Source organism: Coturnix japonica, chromosome 1 (assembly GCF_054131305.1).
Source record: "Coturnix japonica strain WE chromosome 1, WE-NBRP24, whole genome shotgun sequence".
NCBI classification, from domain to species: domain Eukaryota; kingdom Metazoa; phylum Chordata; class Aves; order Galliformes; family Phasianidae; genus Coturnix; species Coturnix japonica.
In genome coordinates this window covers 13,254,883-13,281,632 of record NC_140663.1, presented here as the reverse complement: position 1 = coordinate 13,281,632, position 26,750 = coordinate 13,254,883, and the positions used below count along the sequence as shown (strand labels likewise).

The window sequence follows — 26,750 nt, the reverse complement described above, 5'->3', positions numbered from 1 at the left end:
TCAGAATTCTGGCACTGCTTGCTTTTCACAGTGTGACAAGAATCCAAATGAAAAACTGTTCTTTGCTGTAAGACATAAGCATTTAAAGTAGGACTGTATACCCTGAAAAATACAGTGAGCCAAAACCTGCTAATTTTATGTAATCAAATCTCTAATAAAGCAAATAAGGCAGAAAAAAGAACTGTGATGTATTTGATAATTTTAAAATCATAAATGCTTAAACATGATTATTTCTCAACGGTTATACGAAACGGTATGAAAAGAAAGAATGGAAAGTGACTCAGAATGAGCGTGTTTTCCTTAAAGCCGTCCTATCTCACTCATTAGTCACTCTCCTTATATGCATTAGAAAAAAACACCAGCCTGTATCCCGTCATTGATTTACACCATAAACAGATGGCATATATTACAACCTGCGACAAAAAATGTAAATTCAGCTCTTGAAAATTAAAATTGAGGTGGCTGTTGAAAGATCTAGAATTTTTGGAATGTGGAATTGAAAAAGTGTCATCGCCAGCAAACAGACCACAAACATGTCACTCTCGTAAGAACCGTTTTCTTCCGTTGCTCTTTGCAAATGGAAAGGGGCTGCTGATGCGCACAGCATTATGACTTCTTTCAGTTCTTTGCACTGAAATCGGCCCACCACTTATTTGCTCTTCTTTTCCATTACAAGACTTAGAGGATAATTAAACTTCTCCGTAAGATTCACAAAATTCATCTGACAACCTCACTGGCTTTGCACATAGCACTCTTCCTCACTGCACCAAAGCACTGAATTAAGAGCCTGTTCAGTGATTTCTTATTTTTCTTTCAATATAGTGACAGTACTCCACACCACATCGCCTGTGTGGGCTATTTTGATCACACTAATCTTTGTTTTGTAGGCTGCCCACAATAATCAAGCCTTGATTAGCCTTTAGATGTTACCTATTTTTTGCTCTACTTCACGATCCACTTCTGGACTATTTTCACTTACAGTAACCTCTTGCACTGAGCAGAAGCTTTCTATATATACACATACTCTGTCTCTCAACCTCTGCTCTATAAAGCTTTTTGAGCAGCCTGCTGTGGTTTAACTCTTATTGACAGACTCCAAAGAATCCAATTTACAGAGCCGGTTTCTATGTCCTTAAAGTAAAGGTGAATAAGCAGATTTAAAGGGCATCATATCTCTTACTCTGCATTTGAATGGGACTGGTAATATATTTCACTGAGGTTTTCACATTGCTGTATTGGGCAGCATCTAATCAGGTGACCTTTTCCAGTCTAATTTTGTGTCTTCTCAATATATATTGTATCCGTGAGCTTTGAATTCTTTTCCATGTGTTATTCCTTGTTGTCTACGTAAGTAGACATCTTATAAGAACACATTTGAGTAATACACATCCTTTAGGTTTTCACACATCAGAGAATGTAAAACATAAACAGAATTCCCTCCCCTTACTATGCCATAAAGAAAAAGGAATGGAATTGGTCATTTACTGATGTCTGACTTCCTCGTCTAAAAACCAAAGAATGGCCCTCACTAGTGATAACAGAAACATACAGTTCAACAAAGTTACACCCACTAAACATTAAAACTATGGAAGAAGTGAATTTTTACAAGAGAAACTGTTGAGACAGAAGTGTGCTCCAGAAGCTATTAGGATAAATAACATGTTTAAAAAAACACCACAAAACAAACAAAAAATCCCAATCGTACAGCACTGCTATTCAGGGAACCCTCTGCAGCAATCATTTATGAATGATTTATAAAAAGCATCGCTACTCTGAGTTCATTTCATTGCTTGGCTATACCTGTGAATAGCGTGAATGAGATGAACCTAATTGACTTATCAGTAGCAACACCATGTCTACACTAAATGTAAAGCCAAGCCATTTCAGTTCACATAATTGCTAATAACCTGAGCCATATGTTCCAAGAAAGTCTTTGCTCCCACCCGTGCAGTTCACATATTTCCTTCTGTAGGGTCCTGCAGTGAAGCTAATACTGACTTTGTGACATAAGAGTCATTACCAAGGCAACAGACAGAAATCAAACAGCATTATGATTTCACAATAGGCAAAAGGAAGAGAAGAAGCCAAAAGCAGGAAAAAAAGAGGAAGAAAAAATATTAAAGACAAAACCTTCAATAATGACGAAAGAAATGCTAGAAAATATAATTGTGTGTACATTTCTTCTTTAAATAAGTAGTTGGTTTTCAAACTGTCTCCATTGTGAAAATCCCTTAAATATGGTTTCACAACCTGGAGAACCATAGGAGCAGATTTTTATCACCTATCATTAAAAAAAATTACATTAAGGCAAAACAACAACAAAAAGCCCCATTAGCAGGATTGTTAGTTGCTTGTCAAGATTTTAATAACAGCCTCTCAACATTCTGGCTTGCTTCCCTCAGAAGACTACATTAATTTCTATGAAAAGACAGTGAGGTGGAGGAGGCGAAGTGCTCTTGTGCACTGAGTCCCTGTTGACTATATTTTATTAAGAAGAAAACATTCTTCTAGCTAATAACCCAAAGCAGTAGTCAAAAGGGAATGGGAAAAAGGAAAAGATCTTCCATTGCAGCTCTAGTTAAAGGTCCAGGTTAGAGGGAGAAATAAACAGGTGTAAAGCATCAGAGATATCAGCCAAAAATATAATTTCAAGATTTATGAAGTGGAAAAAAAAAAGTAGTGTTTCAAAAAAGACTGAGAATCTCCATTTAAATGCCCATTGTAGGACCTCACACCAGTACCCTAAACCTGATTCCTCTGCAGTCGTTGTTATTTGATTTTACACCTAAGAAAAAATATAATGCAAATAAACATCAGTCTCAAGATTAAGTGCTTGGCAGTCTAATATTTATTCATATTTCAGTTTGTTTCTTTTTGCTTTTACAATAGATTTGTAGGTTAAGAGAATTATTGGGAGAGATATAGGATATAGAAATTGAACTTAAGGAAAATGCCCTTTGATCTTACCCTTGTTTTCTATAGAACGTATACTAATTCAAACAGCAGAAAAGCACATATATGCTTATTGTTCGATTTCTAATATAACAATAGAGAATGTACCAGTTTAAGCAATTAGAAATGACGAGCTTCCTAACTGCTTAAGAGACAGTCTCAGCCAAACATCTCCAAGCACTAAACCATGCTCTGATAATCACTCCAGATTTTACTTCTCTTAATTTCGCCCCATTACTGCTGTTACACAACACCTTGAACTATTCGCCTGATCTTTCTGATGCTCATCCCTTCAAAAGTTTTATACCTGAATTACTCATCCTTTGATCTCCAATACTCCATCTCCCAAAAAGCTTTGGCTAGTTAAACTGATAAAGCAAGTAGCATCTTCCATAAGATGAACATTTTACAGCTTTAATCTATCTAATGACTCCATCATGATTCACTGGGTTTGCATCCTTTTTATTCCTTCAAATGGCTTAAATCTGTGATTCTTCTTTTCTATTTCAAATGGACTGAAAACACAAAGAGCACAAGAACTGGCACGAGCAGCAGGAACCCTCCAGTGAGAGGCAGCCTTGCAGCTCTGTGTAGTGCACTGCCCAAATAACCCAGCCTGCAGGATTTTGCTTGCTGGCTTCACAGTGAATTTCAAATCTGTACTTACAAACTGACTCAGACTATTTTCTGACCATCACACAAGGTCAGCACAACAGGAGAAGGAAGATTCACTTTCTGTTCAATGTTATCTTTAATTTGAAACCGAGCATAGGGTGGTTTTAGTGCTATCAACACTTCGCAGTGCTTCACAGGTGTCTTTATTTAATTATTTATTTAATAGTCTCTCACTGGTATCCTGAACAAACTCTCACTGTTATTTCAGCTGATAAATTACAGCCTTTGGAGGCAACACACGAAACCCTTAAGCTGCTGAGGCTTATGCACAGTTCTACACGCGCAGCATGGGGTGCTGCAGGCCATCTGCAACGAGCATTCTCAAAAATACCCAAGAAAAGTATTTTACTCTATAGACAGACACAGAAAATGATACAGATATTTCAGCAATATCACAACATATAAATGTTCAAGTCTACTGAAGTGCCTTTTCTTGAAAAAGGGCCTTTTTTCCATCCTGTTCTTGGAAGCCAAGCCCTCCTCCAGGCACTGAAAGTGTACCCATGTTCCAGACTTAAGGAACAAGGCACCACATACCCTTCACCCCATCCCTCTCCCTGAGGCAAACAGTTAATTTTGTTCTCAGACCTGCTGCAGTTTTCCCCAGCTGATGAGATTTCCACAAACCAAGTCACTTTCCAATTCAGATCTGCAAAGTTACTAAGAGGAAAAAACACTACTGCTAAAAAATAATAATCTATGTTCTAGGCCTTGGAAAACATGTAACACTGCAGAGTCTTCATGCAAAAATCTCATGTCTGATAAGGACAAATAGGTGACTATCAGGTGTTTGGAGCTCCCTTTTTATGTTTTTTTTTTAATAAGTTTATTTGAAATTTCTTAATGTATCTGTTATTTATAAGGAAATAATCTCGGCTGTGACAATAGTATATTGCCTATGGATGGCAAGAAAGGCTTTTTAAGTATAGAATCATAGAATCATAGAATTACCCAGGTTGGAAAAGACCTTGAAGATCATCAAGTCCAACTGCAGCCTAACCAGTACCCTAACTCTAAAAACCCTACACTAAATCATATCCCTGAGCACCACATCCAAACAGCTCTTAAACACAACCAGGGATGGCGATTCAACCACCTCCCTGGGGAGCCTATTCCAGTACCTAACTACCCTTTCTGTAAAGAAGTTCTTCCTAATATCCAACCTAAACTTGCCCTGGTGCAACTTGAGGCAAAGTGTATCAACAGTAAAAGGAGGACTAGGGAAAATGTGGGTCTGCTGCTGAATGAGGTGGGTGCCCTGGTAACAGGGGATACTGAGAAGGCAGAGCTACTGAATATCTTCCTCGCTTCAGCCTTTACTACTAACACTGCCCCTTGAGAATCCCAGACCCTGGAGGTAAGAGATAGAATCTAGGGAATGGAAGATGTCCCCTTGGTCAAGGTGGATCTGATCAGAGAGCACTAAGCCAAAACCAATGCACAGAGATCCATGGACCCCAATGGGGTGCATCCACAGAGGGAGCTGGCAGATGTGACTGCAAAACAGTTCTGAACACTTCATCTTTGAAAGAACATGTGTTATATATGCAGTTATATATGCAGTTATATATAAAGCATCTTTCAGTATGAAGAAAGGATAATATGGTAAAATGAAGGTCACTCCTCAAAAAAAACCCAACATGTTATTGAGGGTATTTATTAAAACTCTATAAAATATTTAAAGGATTATTAACTGAAAAGCAAGTGAGTCTGCAACATATGCTTTCTTTTGGTTTTATTACACACTCCATAAGCCTAAGGGGAAAAAAGCAAAATTTAAGATATGAGGATATGAATGAGGCATTTTCTCCACAAATAATTCCGAAGGGCAAAAACTTAAGCAAGGAGCAGCTTAATGCTTTAGAGTCAGAGATAATTAAGGCTGTCAACTGCCAAAACTTCTCAAAAGTGACTTGACAGCATTACAAAGGCTGTCTCTTAAAAACATTAATGTAAGTGCCCCTCACTTCAGTCAGATTTAAAGCACTGTTGGGTCTCAGAGTATTCAAAAACAACTGAGTAGAGAAGTTACTGGTCATGCAGAAATGAAGGTGACATGGCAATCTGCTTGGAAATTACTGTCACTCAATTTAAATCTAAATGGAGCACAATAAAAGATACTTTATTCCTTAATACACGCCATTCAACTTGGATGTAATTCTAACATTGTGTCATCTTTTGGGATTTTACTTTTTGTTTTAAAATGCACAACCAATAAGAAGTTAATACAACCTAAAATCAACGCTTAGCTACCACCCACACAAAAGTCATGGAATTGCCACAGTTGGAAAAGACCTCTAAGATCACCCAGTCCAGTTGTCCACCTGTCACCAGTATTTGCCACTAAGCCACGTCCCTCAGCAACAAATGCGACCTGCTGTTACATTTTTCCAATAGATCCCCTGTTTACGGATGTCAGCTACTGGTTTCCAATATGAATAACCAACAATCAGCGGTCTAGCAAAGTCGTATTTCAATGACCAGTTTACTAACATTAAATCTGGCATAAATTATAAGGAAATCCATTTTTAAATTCTGAAACCCTCTATGGCTGCTACTACTTTTATTGCAGTTCACAAAATACAGAATAAATAACATTTAATGAGACACTTTTTACCAATCTTCAATGTAAATACCAAGGGTTTATCTGTAGCCACTGTTCTATGCTAAATACTGTGTATTTATTAAAAAGAAAAAAGAAAAAGAAAAAAAAAAGAAAAAAAGGAAAGAAAGAAAGAAAGAAAAAGAAAGCGTAAGAATTGGAATTCAAAGCAGAGTTTTTCCCAATCCCTGAGGGTTAAATCACATGCTGCTCCCCCAGGGCTGTATTTCTCAGGACAGGTGAATCCTGCCTGATGCTCAGCAGCTGACAGGAGTCAAAGTTTACAGCTCCTCTCAGGTTGGAGCTCTGTAACTGCTGCACAATAGACCCAGCTGTTAAAGCCATCAGGAAATACTCTTTGATTCTATTAAGCTTCTCTCCAGCATCCATTACACTTCAGAAGTATCCTGGCCTCTTTCCAGCCTTGTTCCTTTTCTCTTTCTTTCTCTCACTTACATTCAGCATGGTGTTCATTCATTTCTCATATTAATTGTTCTTAATATTCTTATCTTCAAACCTTCCATTTCCATTTGTTGTACAACCTCCTCTTGTCATCTTTTGTCTTGTCCTTTCTTTCCCACAGCTTTCCCTCGTCTCTCATTGCTTTGAGTCTTTTTCCTTCCCCATACAGTAATGTCTTCCACTTCCTATTTCTTGCCAGTTGGAAAAAGTTGCTTGTTTTTACTTTTTCTTCTTCTTTTGTTCACTTGCAAAGATTAAAACCCCAAAACTGGTAAAGCTCAAAATTTGATCTGTGGATCAGATCCAGACATTAATATATTTTACATGTGGATTCACTTAACTTTTAGGAGATGCAAGGATTTCTTAACAATGAAAGGACATTTTGTTAACCAGGAAAAACAGGCCATATATGCAAAAACAGGAGCCTAAATGTTAACCAAAATGCTGAAGGCCTTAATTGTTCCTTGTTGATATGTTATACCACATTTGTGCTACAGAAAGCTTTTCCAGCACAATGTGAAGAGATACTGGCCAATGACTAAATTAACATCACATTAAGCATACTGTTTCAGCCGCACAGTATTTTGTCAGGCTTTTATAAAGCCACTTTATTCTTAAAGTTTTGTGAGAACAGACATACAATCAAGATGTTGCAGCCGTCTCAGAGCTCATACAAATGGTCAGGGCACAATCAGTCTGCATGAAGGGACACCAGCTAGACCTGAAAATGCCAGTACAGGTGACAATACTTTCATGGACTTCTGACAAGACAATACTGAGCTGCCTCCAATTATGGCTAAATTACTGCTTAGTATTTAAAGGAACTCAGGATTGTTCCAAAAGCTTTCTTTCCCGTGATTCTTTTTTGCTTTCAAGTGCAGTAAAGCTGCGTACCGTCAGGAGTGTTTTCAGAAGTCAGTCTTGCTAAGATATCGCTATCTACTGAATATTGCTAAATTCGCTAGAGAATATTACTAAAACACTGACTGAGGTCTCTGCTTCTTTCTCCTCTACTGAAGTTTTTCATCAGATGATCTGAAATAGCCAAATCCTTCAAGCCTTGCCTTCTTCCTGCCCCACAGAAACATCTTCTGCCTTTTATTGTTACAATTAGTGTTATTAAAGGAAGGAACCAATGGGAAAATTGAGCTTACAGTTTTGCCATAAAACGGTCCTTTCCTCCCATGTTTTAAGAACAGTCACAGTGGGCTTGAACACACCTACATACCACTGCTTCAGCACACTCCTGACATGTTATTATTAGATAGCTAACTTGCTGTATTCTGGAGTACCAACTTCCTTCCCAGGGCCTTTCTCAGGATCTTGTCAGACAGATTTGATAAACTAGGCTTGAAAGAATGAGTTTCTGTTTCAAGAGAAAATACCAGAATGACAAGAAACTGGAAAGTTAAGCCATTTCAGACCTGCCTGCAGAAGTGTCAGAGATGGTTGCCTAAAACTGTCTGACTTTATCTTTTACAGGCTGAAGCTTTGACAAAAAGGAAACATTTTTTCTACTTGGGGCATCACCTCCAGCAGTGGTATTTGTGTTCTTAAGGGGAACAAAAAGGAATCAAAGTAACAGGTCACTGAGTTTTATCCTTTTAATGGCTAAATTTATCATGCTAGCATTTGTTCCCATAAGAGTCACACGCTCCTTAGCCTATTTTTACATTCTGTGTCTTTTTTAGATCCACCCCCTCAATGCAGAGGTTGCTCTGCATGCTGTTCTCACCATTTCAATAACATTTTGTTCAGGACTACAGCTCCCGATTCCCCAAAGTTGGATGACATATGCGCATACACGGCTGACACAATATGAAACTACATCAGCTTACTGCACAACAGCATGGCAAGGGCACAGTCCTCAAGACTTCTTACCAATATTCTTTGAGTTCTTGTTTCACCATTCCCAAGAGAAATCCAACTACAAACGGACTTTGTTACTCTCCTTGGAGGGTGCGCAGCAGCACCAGGAAGTTATAGTGAATAGCAAACATCAAAACATTTTTTACAATCAATGGGTTCTGGTAACTGATTTTGCAAAACCAGTAAAACCCACACAGTCCTACAATCTCCATTTTCCTGCTGCTACAAAACTGAAATCCCAGAACACAGAACTAAATGTTACGGAGAGAAAAGTATTCTTTAGAAAATTAATTCAATCTGACAGTTCCACAAGGAACCATTCAATTACTGCATTAAAAAGCAATCATCAGGTTCTATGCAAGCGAACCATCAATAGACAGATGCTTACTTCTATTTGAAAAGTATCCTTTCATAAGAGAATGTTTATCTTGCATACTTAATAAATAAGAATTTTCTTATACAAGACTGCTTAAAAATATTAGATATTGCAGGTGGTTTACAAGTCAGGCATTTCACAACAGTGCCTTCAAGTGTTTATGGTAGGCATTTTCATATTTTTAAGTCAGGATTCAGAAATGTTCTATTGCAATTCTGTCCACCTACACATCCAAAAGCAAATTAGGTCAATTCCAAACTATTTGTAAAACCTCCTACAGAGAAAGTAGTTTGAGATTTTAAAACATGTGAAGGTTGATATAAGCAGAGTCAACCCAGCAGAGTCACAAACCTGATAAACTATCAGGTTTTGGAACTAGCCTAGGAAAACATCCAAAGCAGCAAGAAACAACATGCAAAAATGACTGTCCTTGGCCAGAGGTTGCATCCATATCAACTATATTAATATTTATATAACGTTTATTACATCAAGTTCTCTGATTACCTTCTAAATTTATTTCTACTTTTGGCATCCATAACATCCAACTTCCCATGGCAATGAGGTCCACTCTGTAATTATGCATTGCATGAAAAAAACGTTTCCTTGTGTTTATTTTAAACCTACCATTAGGTAAGAACCGGGACTCAACAAAACTGATGTAAGAATTAATTACTAATCATAACCTCTCCAACTTCTACACAGCATCAGAAACTTTATATGTGTAACACATTTCTTCTCAGCTTATTTCTTTTCCCAGTTGTAGAGTTCTAATTACCGTGTTCAAACGCAGGGATCCATTTCCCCATATACAACCTGCTTTATCCATTTATATATTTTTTTTCTTTAAAAAAAGGATATCTACAGGTGTTTGAACTGTTCCAGACTGATCATGGAAATCACTGTTGTTATTATATTGAATTATACTCGGTTTCAAGATATCGAGACAACTCTCCCCAGCAAGCATGGCTGCACTGTATTGTAAAATGAACACTTTTGCCACTTTACTGGTTATTTTGTGTTATTTTCCCACAAAGGGTCATTTTCACAGATTTGGGGATATTAACCTTCTGAACAGTGTACGAGTACAAGCTGGTTTTTTTTGCTGTTTACCCTCCTTCATAAACTTAAAAAAGCCAAACAGAAAAGATCTTCAAGCAGATTCCTGTCGGATTCTACACAGGATTTCCCTCCACTGCAATATTTTCTTCTTATCCTTTGTTTTTTTATCTTAAAAAGTAATTAACCAAGGAGGACTATCTGCTTACTTTTGTGACCATGTGACTTCCTGAAGAATCTGGCTGCCATGGACGAGTGTGGTTGGACAGTATGGCACAGTCCTCGCATACCCACCAACTCTCCTACCCATTAGACTTGCAAGCTATAGCCTGCATCCAACAATCGTGTTGGTTTTTCTTCATTATCCTACTTCCCTTGTGCATATATTTTTCATATTTATAAACATACATCTTCTTCTTCAACTCCATGACAGTTTTAATTTTGATATGGGGAGAAATAAAACTTTATGAGCTGCAGCTTCAAACAGAGAAAGCTACATTTCCAAATTCGGTTAGTATGCATTTGAAATAGTCCAGACCTGTTGAGTGCACCCTGATTAGATCTAGACAATTTGTTATTTATTTTAATCTGCTCATTCTAAAATTCCTTCTCCTTACACTACAATTTGCAATGGTCCATGTGAGACATCTTAAGTAAGCTCTACTGTGGGAATTTTCATATTTCCTCCATAGGTTCCCCAAGGAGGTGGTTGAATTGCCATCCCTGGATGTGTTTAAGAGCCGTATGGATGTGGTGCTCAGGGATATGATTTAGCAGAGGGTTGTTAGAGTTAGGGTACTATGGTTAGGCTGCGGTTGGACTTGATGACCTTCAAGGTCTTTTCCAACCAGGGTAATTCTATGATTCTATGATTCCATAATCAACACAGATGCAATAATGGTCTTTAAGGATCTGCCACTACAGATTTATCTCCTGCTACTGTTCTCATGCCTTGACCTGTACTGGGCCTAAAGACCCCTTTATGTCACTTCCTCTGCAGTGCCCAAATATTTCTTCAGAGCTCCTTCTGTGCCCGTCTTCTGATTTTTACAGATAACTTAGCAGTTATGCATTCTCTTCTTTTTCACCTTGTGTTACAATTTCCGCTTTATAATGTCACCCTTTATAAAGTCTATTTTGGACTTCCCTTCTTTGCAGTTTAACAATACTGTTTGGTTCCCCTCCACCCCCCTTATAATAGATGGTAGATATTTACTCTAATATTTAATACAGTAGCTCTCAATACACTAAAAGCATTATTATTTTAGCTGTTCCTTTTAACTGTTTCCTAACCAGCTTCCTCATTCAGATGTAATCTCTCTATAAAATGTTACCGCAATGTATCTTAGACTTCCTCTTAAGTAACAGAGAAATCATGATTATTATGGTTACTCTTGAAGGGAAGCTCAGCAGTAATTTCATCTTAAAGTAGGTCTTGTGCATTGTACATTTATCATGACAGCTTATCAGGAAACCCAATATATTCTTCTTCATCTCCACATTTGCTGAGTCTTTGCACACGTAATAGAACATATGATAAGGCAAATGCTTCTTCCCTTAGCATCTTACTTTCTGCAGCACTTCACAGTAATTTTCCATCCTGTTTACATGGTCAACAGACTCATGCCCAAAGTATTTTGATTTATTTGCACACAAATGCAAGCCATAAGAGTACCTTCTTATCTATGACTGAATAGCTTGTGCTGTAAACCCTAACATATAATAATGTCTCTCTCAGAGTTGTTTGCAATGTCATCTCTACACAAACGTCTACCCTTGTACTAACATCTTGCACCATTTTTCCGAGATGCCAAATATGTCAACATACAGATTTAAAACCAGCATTCCAGCCCTCAAGTTCCATTTTTCATATGTCAAATTTTGCCCAGAAGGCCACCTACAACTGCTATTGGTCCAATTCTTTTTTCTTTTCCTTATGTCTTTTTTTTTAATATTTTTAAAAGAGAAGCAAGCAGCAGATACATACATGACGGTGTTAATCCCTGACAGTTGTTGAAACATCTGCAGACCACAACCCACAATTAAGGCTCTTCGAGTTGGAGGGTATGTTAGCATTCTGCAGATCACAGGTCCAGCTTAAAAAAAAAACAAACAAACACAAAAGAATACGTAATAGTTCTTAAGTGATCTCTATCAAAACAATGTTCCCAGGCACAACAGGTCTTGCACCTCAGTGTCAGACAAGCTTGGGCTATTTCAATTAATTTTGAACCACCTGATCAGTTCAATTCTGCTTTTCCATACTGTAGTGCAAATAAGATTTTCATTAAGGAGCAGGTAAAAACATGGAACAGTTTTTGGATGCAGTGCACAGTGCTATGGATGGCAGATGTACAGTTCCCCTATACCACACTAACAGTCTGCACATCTGCTGAAACTGGATGTACACACACTTATCACAAAATACCTTCTTTGTTTCTTTTCTTAAAGCTCCCAATGTTTTTGTAAGGTTACTTCAGAAATGCCATGACACATTGCTTAGAGCTGCTGGATCTTCCAGATGAAAACATTCTCCTAATTCCCATCAATGTTCTCTCAATTTCCATACAGTCATTGCAAGTTTTAAAGGTATAGGATAGATCTGTGTGGCACAGTTCTAAGGCCAGCAAAGGGAGCATAAATTAATTAAACCTTTTCCACACACTTGGTAGCATTGGTTTATGCTCGAAAAGCAGACAATACTTTCACACTGAAGAGAAAGCCAAACATTTCTGGCAAACAGAGAAAGCTTTCTTCTCTGTATCTTATACAGGGTCCTAAAAACATTTCATACAGAAAACAAAATGAAATCTACCAAAAATATAAATTTTACTCCATTCTTTACTTGATTTTATTTCTGCACACAGCATCGTTTGGGCCAGAATATGTCCTGGTGAAATAATCCAGGTGTCCTACATCTTATCACACCTAATGTACCTACTCAGAACAACTTGTATAGATGACATTATATGTAAGTCAGAACAGTTACCATAAAAATAAAGATAATTAAAAAAGAGAACAAAATACCACAGTAATGCAAGTCATAACTGGAGGTGAAAAGAATCTGTATTTTATGGTTACAGTTTCACATTCTCATCAGTGTTCCTCCTAAATGTATAGTAAGTATTATGTGCATTGATTCAAAACCAAAAGCTGTACAGGTCTGTTAGTGAAGAACAATTTATGTTCTCAGCTCCAAAACACTCATGGACTCCAAGTCAAATGGAAAATACTGCTATCTCAAACTTAATTCACCTACAACAGCCCTCAAGTCTTTATGCTCTGCATCCAGCATGAGCAAAAAGGCTTTGGGCTTGAAAGGCTTTGTCCGCAACAGATTCTGCAGCATCCTTCATGAACCTACACAGCTGAATGCCTGTAAGATATCATCTGCTCCATAGTCTTCCTACAAAGATCTTAATCAAGCTCAAGTCTTGAATTTTGAATCAACAACAATGCTCACTGTAGCAGAAAAGGAGGCAAAAGTTCCATACGGAACTAATGCAAGTATTTTAACAATTCCTGATCCATCTGATATTTGATGGAAGTTACATAAAACCCCACTCACAATAAGACATCGTACAAAACAATTGAAAAGCAGACATTACAATGAATAGCTCAGAATTAAAGCAGCTGTTCCCAGACAATGGTTTGCAACTCAGAGGGAGCCAAGAACCCTCAGCAAAACTTAATTGCAAAAATCAGATTGTGTGTCTGCAGTTTATCCCTGCAGAAAGTCCAAGGCCACATATTAACGTCTGCCTTGACCTTTCCAGTCCGCTGAACTCAGTAAGCACTGGTATTTTTTTCATATTTGTGACTAACTGCATCAGAAACACGATGCTGATCATCATCCCCATTTATATCAGAGACTTAAAAGTTTCACTACAAATCTGTGTCATAGCAATGGCATAAATGGATAGGGATACACAGAATTCAAGGATTTTCTCTCATGAAATTCACAGCCTTCAGATTTTCAAGCCAATAAACTGACTGAAAGACATAAAAGAAATCGTTATCTCTGTGTTAAAGAAGCTTTATAAACTCGGTGGAAAATCCAAACAACTTTTGACAATATCTGTTCTTATAAGAAGGAAGAGGTTTATGTTTTTTCTTAAAATTCTCTATCCTTACGCCATTTTTGTGTTTCCCTGCCTTCAGTCCTGCTACCCACTTTCTGTCGTGCTTATACACTACAACCACCTTAAAACTAAGCAACTGCAGGCAAATAAATCATAGTTGGCCAAAGCAGAGAATGAATGGTTCTACACTGAAGGGTGAAAAAAGAATTGAAAACATTTTTATACTGAAAATACATCTTCAGGAAACTAGAACTGTAGTTCAATACTTTCTGATAACGACTACATTTCCTCTTATTTATTACTACAGATTAAAATAGCACAAAGCAACAAAATCCAGGGAAATGGGTGATGCAAAAGATGCGTCACAAAAAATAAAATTTAACATTTGGCAAAATTTACAGCGGAAAAAAATAGATACTTGAGTCCAAAAGTCATTGTTTTTTGTTCACGATACTTCTCCCTTCCTGCTCTTGTTTTCTAGTCCTGCACTTGAACTTGAGATATCACTGAGATGTTTGTTTTTCTTCTTCTAGCCACGAATAAAAATGAAGTCAAAAGGATGAGACCTACTAATGTCATCATTAATTTAATGAGACTAGATTTGCTTCAATTTTTTTTTTGTGCTGTGGCTTGGATAATTACTTTATCTGAAGTAAATTTCCTTAATGCATACGTTTACCGGGGTTCACAATACACTTTAGTAAAGGGCAGCCAAAGTGGGTTCTAGCCAAAGTGCAAAATGGCAGCAATAGATAAAGAGCAATGGGAAAATAAGGATACTGCTGCAGTAGAAGGTGACGTTGCACAAAGGATTGCTGTGCTCTAATCGGCTTTTTCTGAGCTTGGTTTAGCTCTTATACCTAACCAGACTTTCATCTTGATAAGCAAAGGGAAAAACACAGTAAGATTTGGGGGTTTGGCTTTGTGCTCAAAGGAAAAGAAAAAAAAAGAGAAAGAAAAGAATCGTGCTGTGCCAAGGCCACTGACAGGTTTAAATATCCATTAGTCAGGTAATCAAGGTGACAGCTCGTGGCAACAGCTTAAGACTACAGAGGGCTGCTGCCACATTCTGCGTTCTTGCTGTTGAAGTGTTACTGCAAAAGCGAGCTTACCAAGCAAGAAGAGTTACTCATCCGTACAGCATCACTTCAGCTCACCCTACAGATCAGCTTTACAAAGCTGTTCTTATCCTAATGCTAATTGAAGCCTTCTCTGTCTTCCAGACACAGCTTCAAAAAACTGCTCTACTGCCATGAGTGGCACAAGGCATAGCAGAAGGCTGACATGGGAGCCACTCCTCTCATTTGGCCTTTCATTATAGAAAGGCAACCTCCAGCCCAGCATCCTCTGCACTGCTAGAAGAAGCTCCTTACCTCACAGAGTTCTCTGTGTCTTTGAGATTATTTTGATGCTCAAAAGGATGCTTCAGCCTTTTTTTTCTTTTTTATGCCATTCACGCATCAGACAAGACAAGAAAAGACCGCTGGTTTGCATCTGAGTTTGAGTGTATTTTTGATATTCCAAAGCAAATACATCCAGCTGTATAGCAAGACAACTTGCTCTAGCAGAAAACAATAGCTTAGACACAGTCCTTTCAGTTACAGAAATTTAAGGGAAAGAGAGATTTCCATGCCTACTCAAACAAAAAGAGGTTTTTTGTTTTCTCAGGAAATAGAGGTTTCAAATAAACAGTCCCTTCAAATGATCTTTAGAATCATTCAGAATAAAGATATCTATTTTTTTTTTTCTCATGTTGTTTTGACAAGAAAGTGGGGTTGGTCTCCTGGGAATTGTGAAAACAAAACAATTTTCTTCTATCTGCAAAAAGAAAAAGAATAGCATCTTTCCCTGGGTACCACATTCTTTGATTCTGTGCTTTGGTGAAGGAAAATCTATATGACTGAGTACTTGCACAAAGAAAGCAGCAGTGAAGAATGCCTTTGAATTGGACAAGCAGTGGCATGTGGGGAAACAAAACAAAAAAAGGAGCGTGCTTTGCCTCTGTATGATGTGCTTTGCACAGAAAAGAAAAGCCACGGTAATGAACTCCTTTCAAACCCGAGACACCACGGCAATACAGGATACAGAGATCAGCAGCAATTCACACGATGCCAACGGGAGAAGCAACCATGATGACTGAAGGGAAATGGTGACTGAGGAGCCGGACCACTGCCTGCCAAAACCTGAGCAGGGCAAGGAGCTGGGAAGGTTTCTATCTGGTAGGAGAGCGACTTGAGACAGAGGAAAATGAGGATCTCGTTGTGCTTTCCCCTGGCACAGGAACTGCCTCGGAATCAAAGTAGGAGGTGTTAAGGCCGACCCTCAGCCTGCAATATGGTTTTTCAAGCAAACAGCTGTTTCTTTCCACCTTCCTCATCACCTCACTAATGGCAGTGCAGAGAGTTTGAAGGTTTGGAACTGGCAAGCTTTTTTTGTTTTTTTTTTCTTTAAAGTTGAGGAATGACACTTAAAAGGAAATTGCAGTCAGGGAAATTTCAAGAATTATTTATTTATTTGCTGAAAAGAGCATCAAAAAAGCTGATGACTCAGAGCTCCTTCCAACCTAATCAGTAACCTGCTCTCAAGCTGATCCTTCCAGCTGTTACCGTATTAACACTCACGCAGATATTGCATTCTGTTTCCTGAAGAGAGCACTTCAGGCCTTCCATCGTCCACACATTTTTCTGCTAAGATGTTAGTTTCGAATTCGGCCGCATTTGTTCTGTTTTCTTTTGCCTTGCCCCCTGCCCTTGTTTCCAAATGAACTATCCCTGTTCCTGCCACAAGCTGCTGCTTTTAAAGCTGAAAACCATGAAAAAATGGAAAATGATTAGAATGAGCATTAAAAAAATGGAGCTCAATGAAAGTCTCAGGGGGAACTTTTGGCTACAGTCTGTTGCATGCTCACTCCTTTGTTTACTTTATTAATAGCACATTTGGTTTAGACCACCCGTGGGGCCTGAAAAACTCCTCTGTTATTTGTATTTCCTCTTTTTCAATTCATAACGTTAGCATAAGTTGCCCATTTAAAAAGGAATACGTGGCCTTTCTTGCTTGTGAGTATTACATCTCAGTGGAGTAGCAAACCCAACCCAACCACCTGCTAAAGAAATGTCACTGGCTGAACTAGTGAAAAACTGCAATTAAAGCCATAGAGAACAGATAGCAATCTCCCGAGCTACAGTCTTAAGAAGTGTTTTTATCATGAGAACTGAAGATTATGAGAAGCTGATGGTAATGACAGTTTTCAGATCCTCCAATTTCTGGAGGATTCACGTACAGCCTCCACGAATTTGTGTGTGTGAGCCACTCTGGAATTTCAGACATAATAAAGCACTTCACAATGAAGTATGACTCTCAGGAATCTTGCATCTGATATCATCATCCCTGCAAAAGCAGAATGGAAGCAGTTTACTCCCACTTGTACAAAGAAGAAAGTCTGTGGAGAATCAGATTAGGAACCTCTTCTCATTTGTTTCATAAATGCTGTCTGGGGTAGCAACAAACTGCATCCAGCAAGGTGCACAGAATGTTCTTATAACGTATCTTCACAGAAAAGTCTCATTGGTTTCCAAGAATTAACAAGAAATTGCCTACTGCACAATCTTCGGAGAGTTTCTCAAGAGTAATTCTTGCTAAGGTCAGTGAGACAGAAGTAGCTGTATTTATGTGAAATCCTTTGTATAGCTGCCATATTTTTTGCCTGTTGATTAACAGGAGAACACACTGTGGGTCTGGTTTTCATTAGGTCATTTTTGAAAGTAATTTCAAAACCTGACAAGCGGATATCCTGCATCATCAGCTGCAACTGAATCACTGAGCAGAGGTACACAGAATAGAAAAAACACTCTATACATGGAACAGCAGGCAAAAGGCAGCTTGTCACGTCAAGATTCTGATTTTAGGAAAAACAGAATTAATATTACATAACAGACAGTTCAAAGTCCCTCACGTACTATGGATTACATGAAATTTGAAAGCTGCTTAGCTTGTACCGAGTAGAAACCCCTCTGATCATTTTCAGCATAACAGTGATAGAACAGCGTTGCCCAAATGCCACGTTTATATGGAGTTTCCTTATACATACAAAGTATTTAAAGAGTGGTTCTTTAACAAGTTATTGAAAACCCAGTGGACAGTGGGGTGTTAATAAAACACTAAGGGTTGTTTTTTTTCTCATTTTCTAAGATAGACAAATAAAAGCTGGCATTTACAATGCGTCTCACTTTTCCACTCACATAATGACTTGTTTTAGAATGTGAAGTTGAAAATTTAAGGTTGGGACAGATGTCTTCTTTTTAAAAAGTGCTTCCTGTACTTAACAACTGGTCCTAATTTGAGAATCACAGAATTGTAGGGGTTGGAAGGGACCTCCACAGATCATCCAACCCCCCTGCCAAAACAGGTTCCCTACACCAGGTCACACAGGTAGGCATCCAGGCAGGTCTTGAATATCTCCAAAGAACTTTTACACAAGTAAAACAGATCTATTAAGAGCAGATGGAAGGCCCATCAGGGCCGATGTTTCACACATTTAAGTGAAGGGACATCTCTCAGACATCTGAGCAACTTCAGTTTCCAGAGATATAGACGTGTCTTTTGTGATAGATACTAACAAAAACGTTAATATACCAATTCTAAATGCTACAAGAGTGTTATTTTCTCAGAATAAAAAGGAAAGGGAGCATCAGGATTTGTTAGAGCACTTTGTGCCCAGAGGGTTCCCATCACAAGGAAGGGTGCATGGTGCACACCCTCTCTGCGTCACCTGCTCCTGGATGACCACTTCTGCTGCTCAGACAGATCTTTGTACATCACTATGGTAAAGGAAATAGTTTATCACAGAATGGTGCCAAGTAAAATTTTCCCAAACAAGAACAAGGCACCAAGAAAGCTAATGCAGAGATCAGCACGAGGTTTCAGTTCGTGCTCACAGCACCAGCTCCCCAGAGCTACGTCCCTGCACCTAAACATCCGTGACTGCAACTTGTCCCCTGAACATCCCAGCTGCCCTTAATGATGCTGAATAGGAACATGCTACATTCAGCTTCTTCCTAATTTCATTTGTTAATGTTCCTTTTTTTTTTTTTTTTTTTTTTTTTTTCAGATACAAAACATCAAGGGCAGAAATAAAACTAGCAATAATAGCAACAGCGGGACAGATATAGCAAAATCAATACAAATATAAAATACAGAGTAAACCCACGCAGTCCAGTTCTTGCACATGAAAAGTGCTACTAGAACACACTATTCAAATATTTCAGGTCTGCTAAAGTACTAGACCAAGTGTAGAAGAATTAAGAAATGTTTTGGGCACCACAGTACAAAAAGTACATAAAACAACCATGGAAACGTGCGGACAGTGGAGGTAAGAATCTGACAAGAGTACATGGGGGAAAATATAATATTAAAGAAGCGCCAGACATTATAGAAAACCAAGTTCACAACACAGAGCTCACAATCCCACAATGTCTTTGGGTAGTTGGACAAGCAGTGAAACACTTCAGTTTTGGAGACCACAAGGGCACTACACGTGAGACAACAGTAAGTTTCCACAGATACAATGATAGAGAAGAAAAAAACAAAGCATGCCTGTAGTTGTAATTTCCATAAGCATTTTGTGAAGGGTAACTATCAGCCTACGAATGCATTAAAGAATTATCAATCAAGCACCTAACACTCGTCAGAAGAGAATGGTGGACATTTGAGATCTAATATAGTAAAAGTTGCCCAGGCAGGTAGCACTTCTATCTGCCTGTCTTTGTCTCTGCATCTGACATATACAAAACAACAACGAAAACAAAAGACCACAAAAGAATCGTCCGTGTTACCTAACGTTACCCAATGGTGAATTCATGCCCAGCACCAAATGTAAGCTGCAAGACTTGGGATGAAAAGTTTGACCGTGGCATGGCAGCTTTGAGATAAAACATCGCCATAAAGAAAAGTAATTTCCTGAAGGAGATAAAATACCACGGAGCCCTTTCCTCTTTAGAGAAGTGCAAACTTTGACTGGCAGAGGCTACATGCAACCCTACCACCCCCAGTTATCTATAAAAGTTAACAATATGCCTGTGCACTGTTATACAACATGCTCTCATTTATAAAGAAAATGAATTCCATGAGGCAATGCATGCTTTAAGAAGCAGCATCTGGGCAGCCTATGGAATGCAGTAGATTGGGGCCACCAGGCTGAAGCACTTTGAAGCTGATGTCTCTCAATGTGTACAACAAATGATGTGTAGGTTTTCTGTCAGACTGCATTTAGTCAGTCCCTGAGGCAGAGCATTGCCAGAGCTGGGCTGTTAGAAGCCACGTGCAGTCTCTGCCATTGGTTTGAGCCTTCGGTTCTCCACGAAGGCCACAGAACACTGAGGGCATCCGTGGAGCAGACCTCTGGTTTTGTTTCCACTGAAGGCATTTCTTTATTCCATGGATACTAACACTGCTGGGTGATCTGAACAAACACTGTGTGGTGCAATGGCAGGTGATGAGCAGAGACTCACTGCAGAGCTACACCGCTGTTCCAGCCAAAATGCAAATGTAGCCACAGTCAGCGCATCTTTTAGTAGTTGACAGCAACTGGAATGGTTCTGCATAAAACAAGGGAAAAAGCAATACAAGCTGATCCTACAGACTGTCAGGATTTATTCAAAATTAATTTTAAAGAAGTATAGGACAAAATTAACTCAGTACTTTGTAATGCTAACTCAATGAAATACATTACACTGCTGCCTATGGCCTTGAGACTTCTTCCTCTCTCCTTGCCCTCCCATTACTAGTTTTGCAAGGTCAACCTGAAACCTGAGAGTCAACCAAGTCCTTTGTCTGTTATCATTAATAGTTTTTGGCAAGAAACAGAAGGTGTTTTTTTTTCCAGAATAAATGGTGGGTTTTTTGTTTGTTTTTTTACAATAGAATTCCAAAGTTTTACTGCCTCCAGTATGGCCGGACATGTTTTTACTACACAAGCTAAGTAATAATAGAAAATGAGTGTGCTGGTGGTGCAGGGGCACAGGAAAGGCAGGCTTCGACAGATGGTTGTGTCCTAAGCCCTCTGCTTGTCTATTGGATTTTCAGGATAACCAAAGGGAAGAAAACACAGGATTTTAAAACAAATCTGTCAGCAGGGATATGGAAAGGTTGAATAAGCAGGTTTTGTAGTTTACATTGTACATCACACACAAATTGCTCCTGACATTCTGCTTATCATCAGTGCCACTTCCTTGGGCAGACCCACACCTGTCCATCACCATCCCCTCCAGCTGAGCACTGGTCACAGGGGGAGCCCACAAGAAAGGATCTTTGTGACCAGTGGGAGAAGACAGCACGCTTTTCCATTTTTTCTGATGTCAAACCTAACTTTGCAGTGTTAAGAAAAAATCCTAAGACTTATAAGGAAGCTGAGTAAGAGGCAGGAGGAAGAACGGAAGAAGGAAAGCAGAAAGCTGGGGTTGTGACTTTAGCTATAATTTACCAAAAGAAAAAACAACACAGCTTCTCAAAGAGGTAGTTTTAAAGAAAGCAATTTACTGCAGTCTGCAGATGTGGGGCTTAGGAGAAAAAGCTCACTTGTGCCCCAGAAATGCAACAGACCTCTCCCTTCCCCTGAAAACACATCATGGCACACCCAACAGGTATTTTGGGGCACCCAGCCGCCTCTGAAGAAGCACCACAATCTCCTATCAAAAATTAGCCACAATCCCTACAGAAGGAGCTGGAGGGAAGCAGCTTGTCAGAGAACAGACCCAGAGGTGTGAACCCACACACATCCCAGCACAGGGATCGGCACACGCTGCCCTAACCAAAGAAGGTGATTCACCAAATAAACCAACCCATGAGCCTAGAAGTAGAAGAAATTGAAGCAACGTCACCTCACTGCTACAATACAGGAATAGTGACTTTTTTACACTGGCTTTCTGCAGTAAAGGACAGCAACTCAATCCTGTGATGGAGAAGAGCAGTATTTTGCCTTACAATTCACATCTTGATAGATGGCATTGCCATGGCACTGATTTGAAATGGGAAGCATTTCCTACTCTTAGTGGACAAATGCAATGATCAGAAATGTCACCTACGTGACACGCATCTTTCCCAGGCTTTGGGCAGGGAGAAGCTCTCAAAGCAGCTGATGTGACACAACAACGGCAAAAACACACAGTCCTGAGTAGGGAAGTGACATCAATATTCAAGTAACCATTCCAGACCAGCAGAGTACAAAACGTACACCAAAGGGGCACTTTCTCTGCACAAGGTGTCACTCAGCCTTCCACAAGGCTCTACAGAACCAATCATTGTGCACAGTTTGTTACCTGATTTCATACCGTAAGCCAGGTCCCCTAACAGACCTCCTAGCACTACACCCTACTTGTACTCTGTTCCTCCCCAAATCCAGGTATTTATCTTATAATGCAAGCTTGTTTGTAAAATAGACCCCCTAGTGACATCCCATCAGAAGGACCAGCTGGAAACAGAGCACACACTGTAATTTCTTACATCTGGATCTCCAACATCTCTACTTATTTTCCCTCTTTCTTTCTTGTGGATCTTTTTCCCACTCTGGTTGTTCCCACTGATATTTGAGATTCTCAGAATGACTGGGGAAGCTTCTGCTGTGGCTATACCAGCCCAGCTTTGTTTTTCATCCCAGTGTGGTGACATTCAGCTCATGTACAAAGCATCCGAACAGATTCTTTGGAAAGTACGTGAGCTCCATGTGGGATAGAGCTGAGAGGAACTGCTGTGTCACACTCAGATGCACTACATCCGTGGAAACTACTGAAAATGCCACCTGGTGGAATAACAGCATCACAAAGTAGGAAACAGCCACCCTAACCCCAGAGACAACCACTGCCTCTTGCTGTCATTTGGCTATAAAAGAAAAGAAAGTTCATTTAAAGTGAGCTGATAGACCAAAAGTAAACATGGCCAAAATTTCAATCTTGATTTCCCTCAAGTACTGCAAAACCTGCAGCTGTGAGCAGCAAGTCTCAGTTCAATTTTTCCTAAGTATTCCTGCTGGATACCAATTCATTAGCCACTGCTATTGAAACAGCGTTATAACAGAAAAAACAAGAAGCATCTATCCCCATAAGGTATTATAAGAATTAGGGAAATCAAAAGACAATAGCAGATCTCAAGTAATAAAAACAGGTTAAGAAAATGAAGAAAACAAGAACCAACAAGAAGCTTTAGGAGAACAAGCACTGTTCAGAGCTCATCTTTCAGGAGGTCCATGCTTCAAAAAAAGCCTCAGGGATCAATTTGTGGCTGCTGCAAGGCCTAGAAAGCTCTAGTGAAAGCTCTAGCTCCTACAGATGGATGCTCTGCCTTTGAATCAGGCAGGATGTAATGTACGTGGATTCCTGTCTTTGGGGATGCATTGCCCTCATTTGCCACCTGGTTCAATTCTTTTTTTGCGACAATTTCCAAGGTTTTTGTTTGTGTTGCTTAGCATCATTTTTTAAAGAGTCTGTGAGAGGGTCACTGTGTCTGTACACAGCAGCTCAGCTTGCATAAGGACACAGGAACAAGTTCAGGTGATGGTGCTGGGTTTCTAAATAACTCAGGAGAAAAAGCAAGACACCACTCCAAGCTTGGTGAGAGCACCAGTCAAGATTTCTGCAACAGTCCCTGTTCTACAGCATCATACTCGTTGCTTTGCACCTGCAAAATCGAGGCAAACCCTGTGCTTGTTCTCTCTCTGCGAAGGAGTAATAGTAGAACTTCATTACATTTAGGGATTGAAAATTTAGCTAGTTAGAAATTAAGAGGCACATGCTTTCTATGTATGGACATTTCCTAATTCAGGTAGGAAACCTGAGAAACAACAACTGCCTTTTCTGTAAAAGGCTGAAGAACTTCATCAACAAACAGCAGCCAAATCCTACAATGTTCAGTTCAGAAAACTGAATTAGGTTTTTGTAAACTTTCAGAACATTTAGTTCTTGTCATAAAAACAATAACAAATAAAACCAAAACCAAGAAAGCCCACACACAAAGCCTACGCATCTAAACGCATGAGAGCATCTGATGAAAAGCTCAAAGAAAACTCAGATTAAAACAAAAAGCAAAAGAATTGAAACCATCATTTACATTTCACTCTATGGTTAATCTACGGTTAAAGTTTAACTATGCACAACATAATAAAGCCGTGCATGGGGAGACCAATTTCATGGACGATAAACCTGAAATGATCAGATACTGGAAGAGTATTTGGTACTTGATAAAGTATCATATATGCTCATGCTCTTCTACTCCTCACTAGACATTTCCTGTTTGCTGCTCTTGAATCACGACAGGTTTCCTGGTACGACATGAATAAACAAGCCAGGGGAACTATAGACAACTTAATTATTTCATTCCCACCAGTGTGTGAACGTTTCTCTTTGCTTCTGCTCTTCTAATATTACCGCTGAATGTTCTTTTGGTGTTACCAACACTTGTGTTTTGGTAATTAAAAAGATTGCGCAACCATCTGTCTGCAGTCACTTGGGTCCATACATACCTTTAGCAAACGAGACAAGAATAATCCTCTAGCAGCAGGTTTATTATCACTAGAAGATGCCAAGTAACAAACTGAACAGTAAACAGCAGAAGCACATTTCACAGGTGGTGGATGCAGAACGGGAGCTATATTGTGCCTCAGAAAGATGTAGTAGTAAAAGCACTCCATACCTTGGGTCTATTCTCAGTTCTACCAGAAATTCCATCGGACCACCCCAACCATTTATTCAGTGCAACAATGGGCTGACCTTGAGAACTGCAGTTCCCAGAACCTTCATAGTGGGAGAGCTATGGGAGGAACTGAAGAACTGAAGCCTTTATTTCCAGCACATTTTGTGTGCTCTTGCCCAAAATACTTCAAATGGAGGAAAGGAATAGAAAGAAGGAATAGAAAGGAGTTCCCTTGAGCTTTTGTGGAGTTTTGTTCCATGCTGTGCTTCCCAACAGAGAAGAGCACATTGAAATCTTTACAGGTCAGCAGTAGGTGGCATTTTAGTTTGTTTACTTGTGTTGTTGGGGTTTTGTTTTCTTCAGTTGTGCTGTTTTGTTTGAAAAATATAAAGAAAAGCAAAATGTTCTGATTCTCATGCTCACCACTAACCTGAAGTTACAAACTGTTTTACCACACGACTCAAGACGTTTGCTGATGTGTAACCACAGGAGTAGTTCAGACCCTGCAGTAATAGGCAGTGTTGAACATTTTTGCTAAGGAATATAACAAATATACACAACTCGTACAGGCTATTTTTGAAGTTCAATACAGAAAAATGAGTCATTTGTTGTTCTTTTATTTATAAATAAAAAGATATTATAAAAAAAAATAAAAAGAACAACAACAAAACAGCAAAAAAAATCCACGTTTAACCAACAGGTAAAATTTAGGTGACGTATTGCTACAACTCAGGCCCTAACGGCAACCTACAGTAAAAACAGTTATGTCGCTGAAGGTTTGCGCCCTCCATGGAACTCAGATTGTAGATGATATTTTTCTCATTGTAGCCATTTCAATTATTGTAAGCTGCTGGAAGGAATCTTGAACAAACAACTGTGCTCATCACCATGGCAACAAAATACTACACATCTGAGTCCGATGTTGTGCATGGTTTGCCCAAAATTGATTAGCAGTTTCCAATGGTTATTGGAAATCTAGCTGTAATCTTGCAATCAGAACTGGCTACCAATCTGTCTAGTATCACATTTATGTCTCATTATCATTATTGCTAAACGTAAGCAAAAATTAGGTCTAACACTGACACCAGCATAAACCAATATTCAAATCTGCAATCATTGAGAACACAGAGGAGAAATGTTATTATCAAACAAAATTAATACATTTAAAGAGCCATGGAGGGAAGAAAGGATTGCTTTAAATGATCAAAGTCACAATAAATGAAAATTGCTTGGAAACTGCTACACTAAAATTGAAGACAGCTCTCCATGAGGTTCCTATCAAAAATTTGGAAGGCATGTAAGAGTTTTCGCAGGTTAATTTCTCTCTGCTAGAGCTAGAGAAGAAAGGAATAAGAGCTTATCAGCAGGGCAGAAGAGTGTAATCTTATTAAACTACAATTCAGAACAACTCTCATTGGATTCTAAAAACTTTCAACAGATAAGAAGGAAAAAAAGAACCAACTCAGAGCACATTAAGAGTCCTTATTTTAAAGTATTTTTGCAATGTACTACTGCCCAGTGTGCCCAGCATAAATTGTCCTGCCTAAGAAACTGCGCCTGCATCCATGAAGGTTCTCCAGAATTCACATCTTTATGGACCTACCTGCACCTTTAGAGTGAACACTGACCTCCAGCAGGCACATTTCTGGGGTCAGGCAGAGCACTACACAGAGCAGCTATTTGTACCTGGGCTCACAGAGCACAAAAACCAGCTGCAGATGGTAGGGAACGTTTCATGGATGAGAACAGAATGCTAAACTGAGCAACGGCTTCTCAAATTTGTAAAACACAAGTTATTTGCCTCAAAATAACTAACAAAAAAAAAAACAAAAACAAGCCCACCCAACACCATAACTCCTTCATAATGCTGCTGGGTTGGACTATACTTGCATTCAAATATAGAATAAATTTAAGCTACATTTTCAAATGCATCATTTTTGTTTATCTCAAGGATTTACATAAATGAACACTTTATGTCAAGGGATATTTTAAAACAGTA

At 39.0% G+C, this 26,750-nt stretch overlaps 1 protein-coding gene across 2 annotated transcripts in view; it reads right to left on the bottom strand.

The window, feature by feature from the left end:
* The window catches only part of SLC2A13 (solute carrier family 2 member 13), a 118,308-nt gene that overhangs the window by 52,683 nt on the left and 38,875 nt on the right, over positions 1-26,750 (bottom strand). Inside the window, exon 4 of one of the 2 annotated variants that reach the window (XM_015851573.3) lies at positions 11,980-12,088. The exons of the other annotated variant lie outside the window; for it this stretch is intronic. Within the exon in view, the coding sequence (XP_015707059.1) occupies positions 11,980-12,088 (109 nt within the window). The remainder of the gene's footprint in view (positions 1-11,979; positions 12,089-26,750) is intronic. 2 annotated transcript variants of the gene reach the window in all.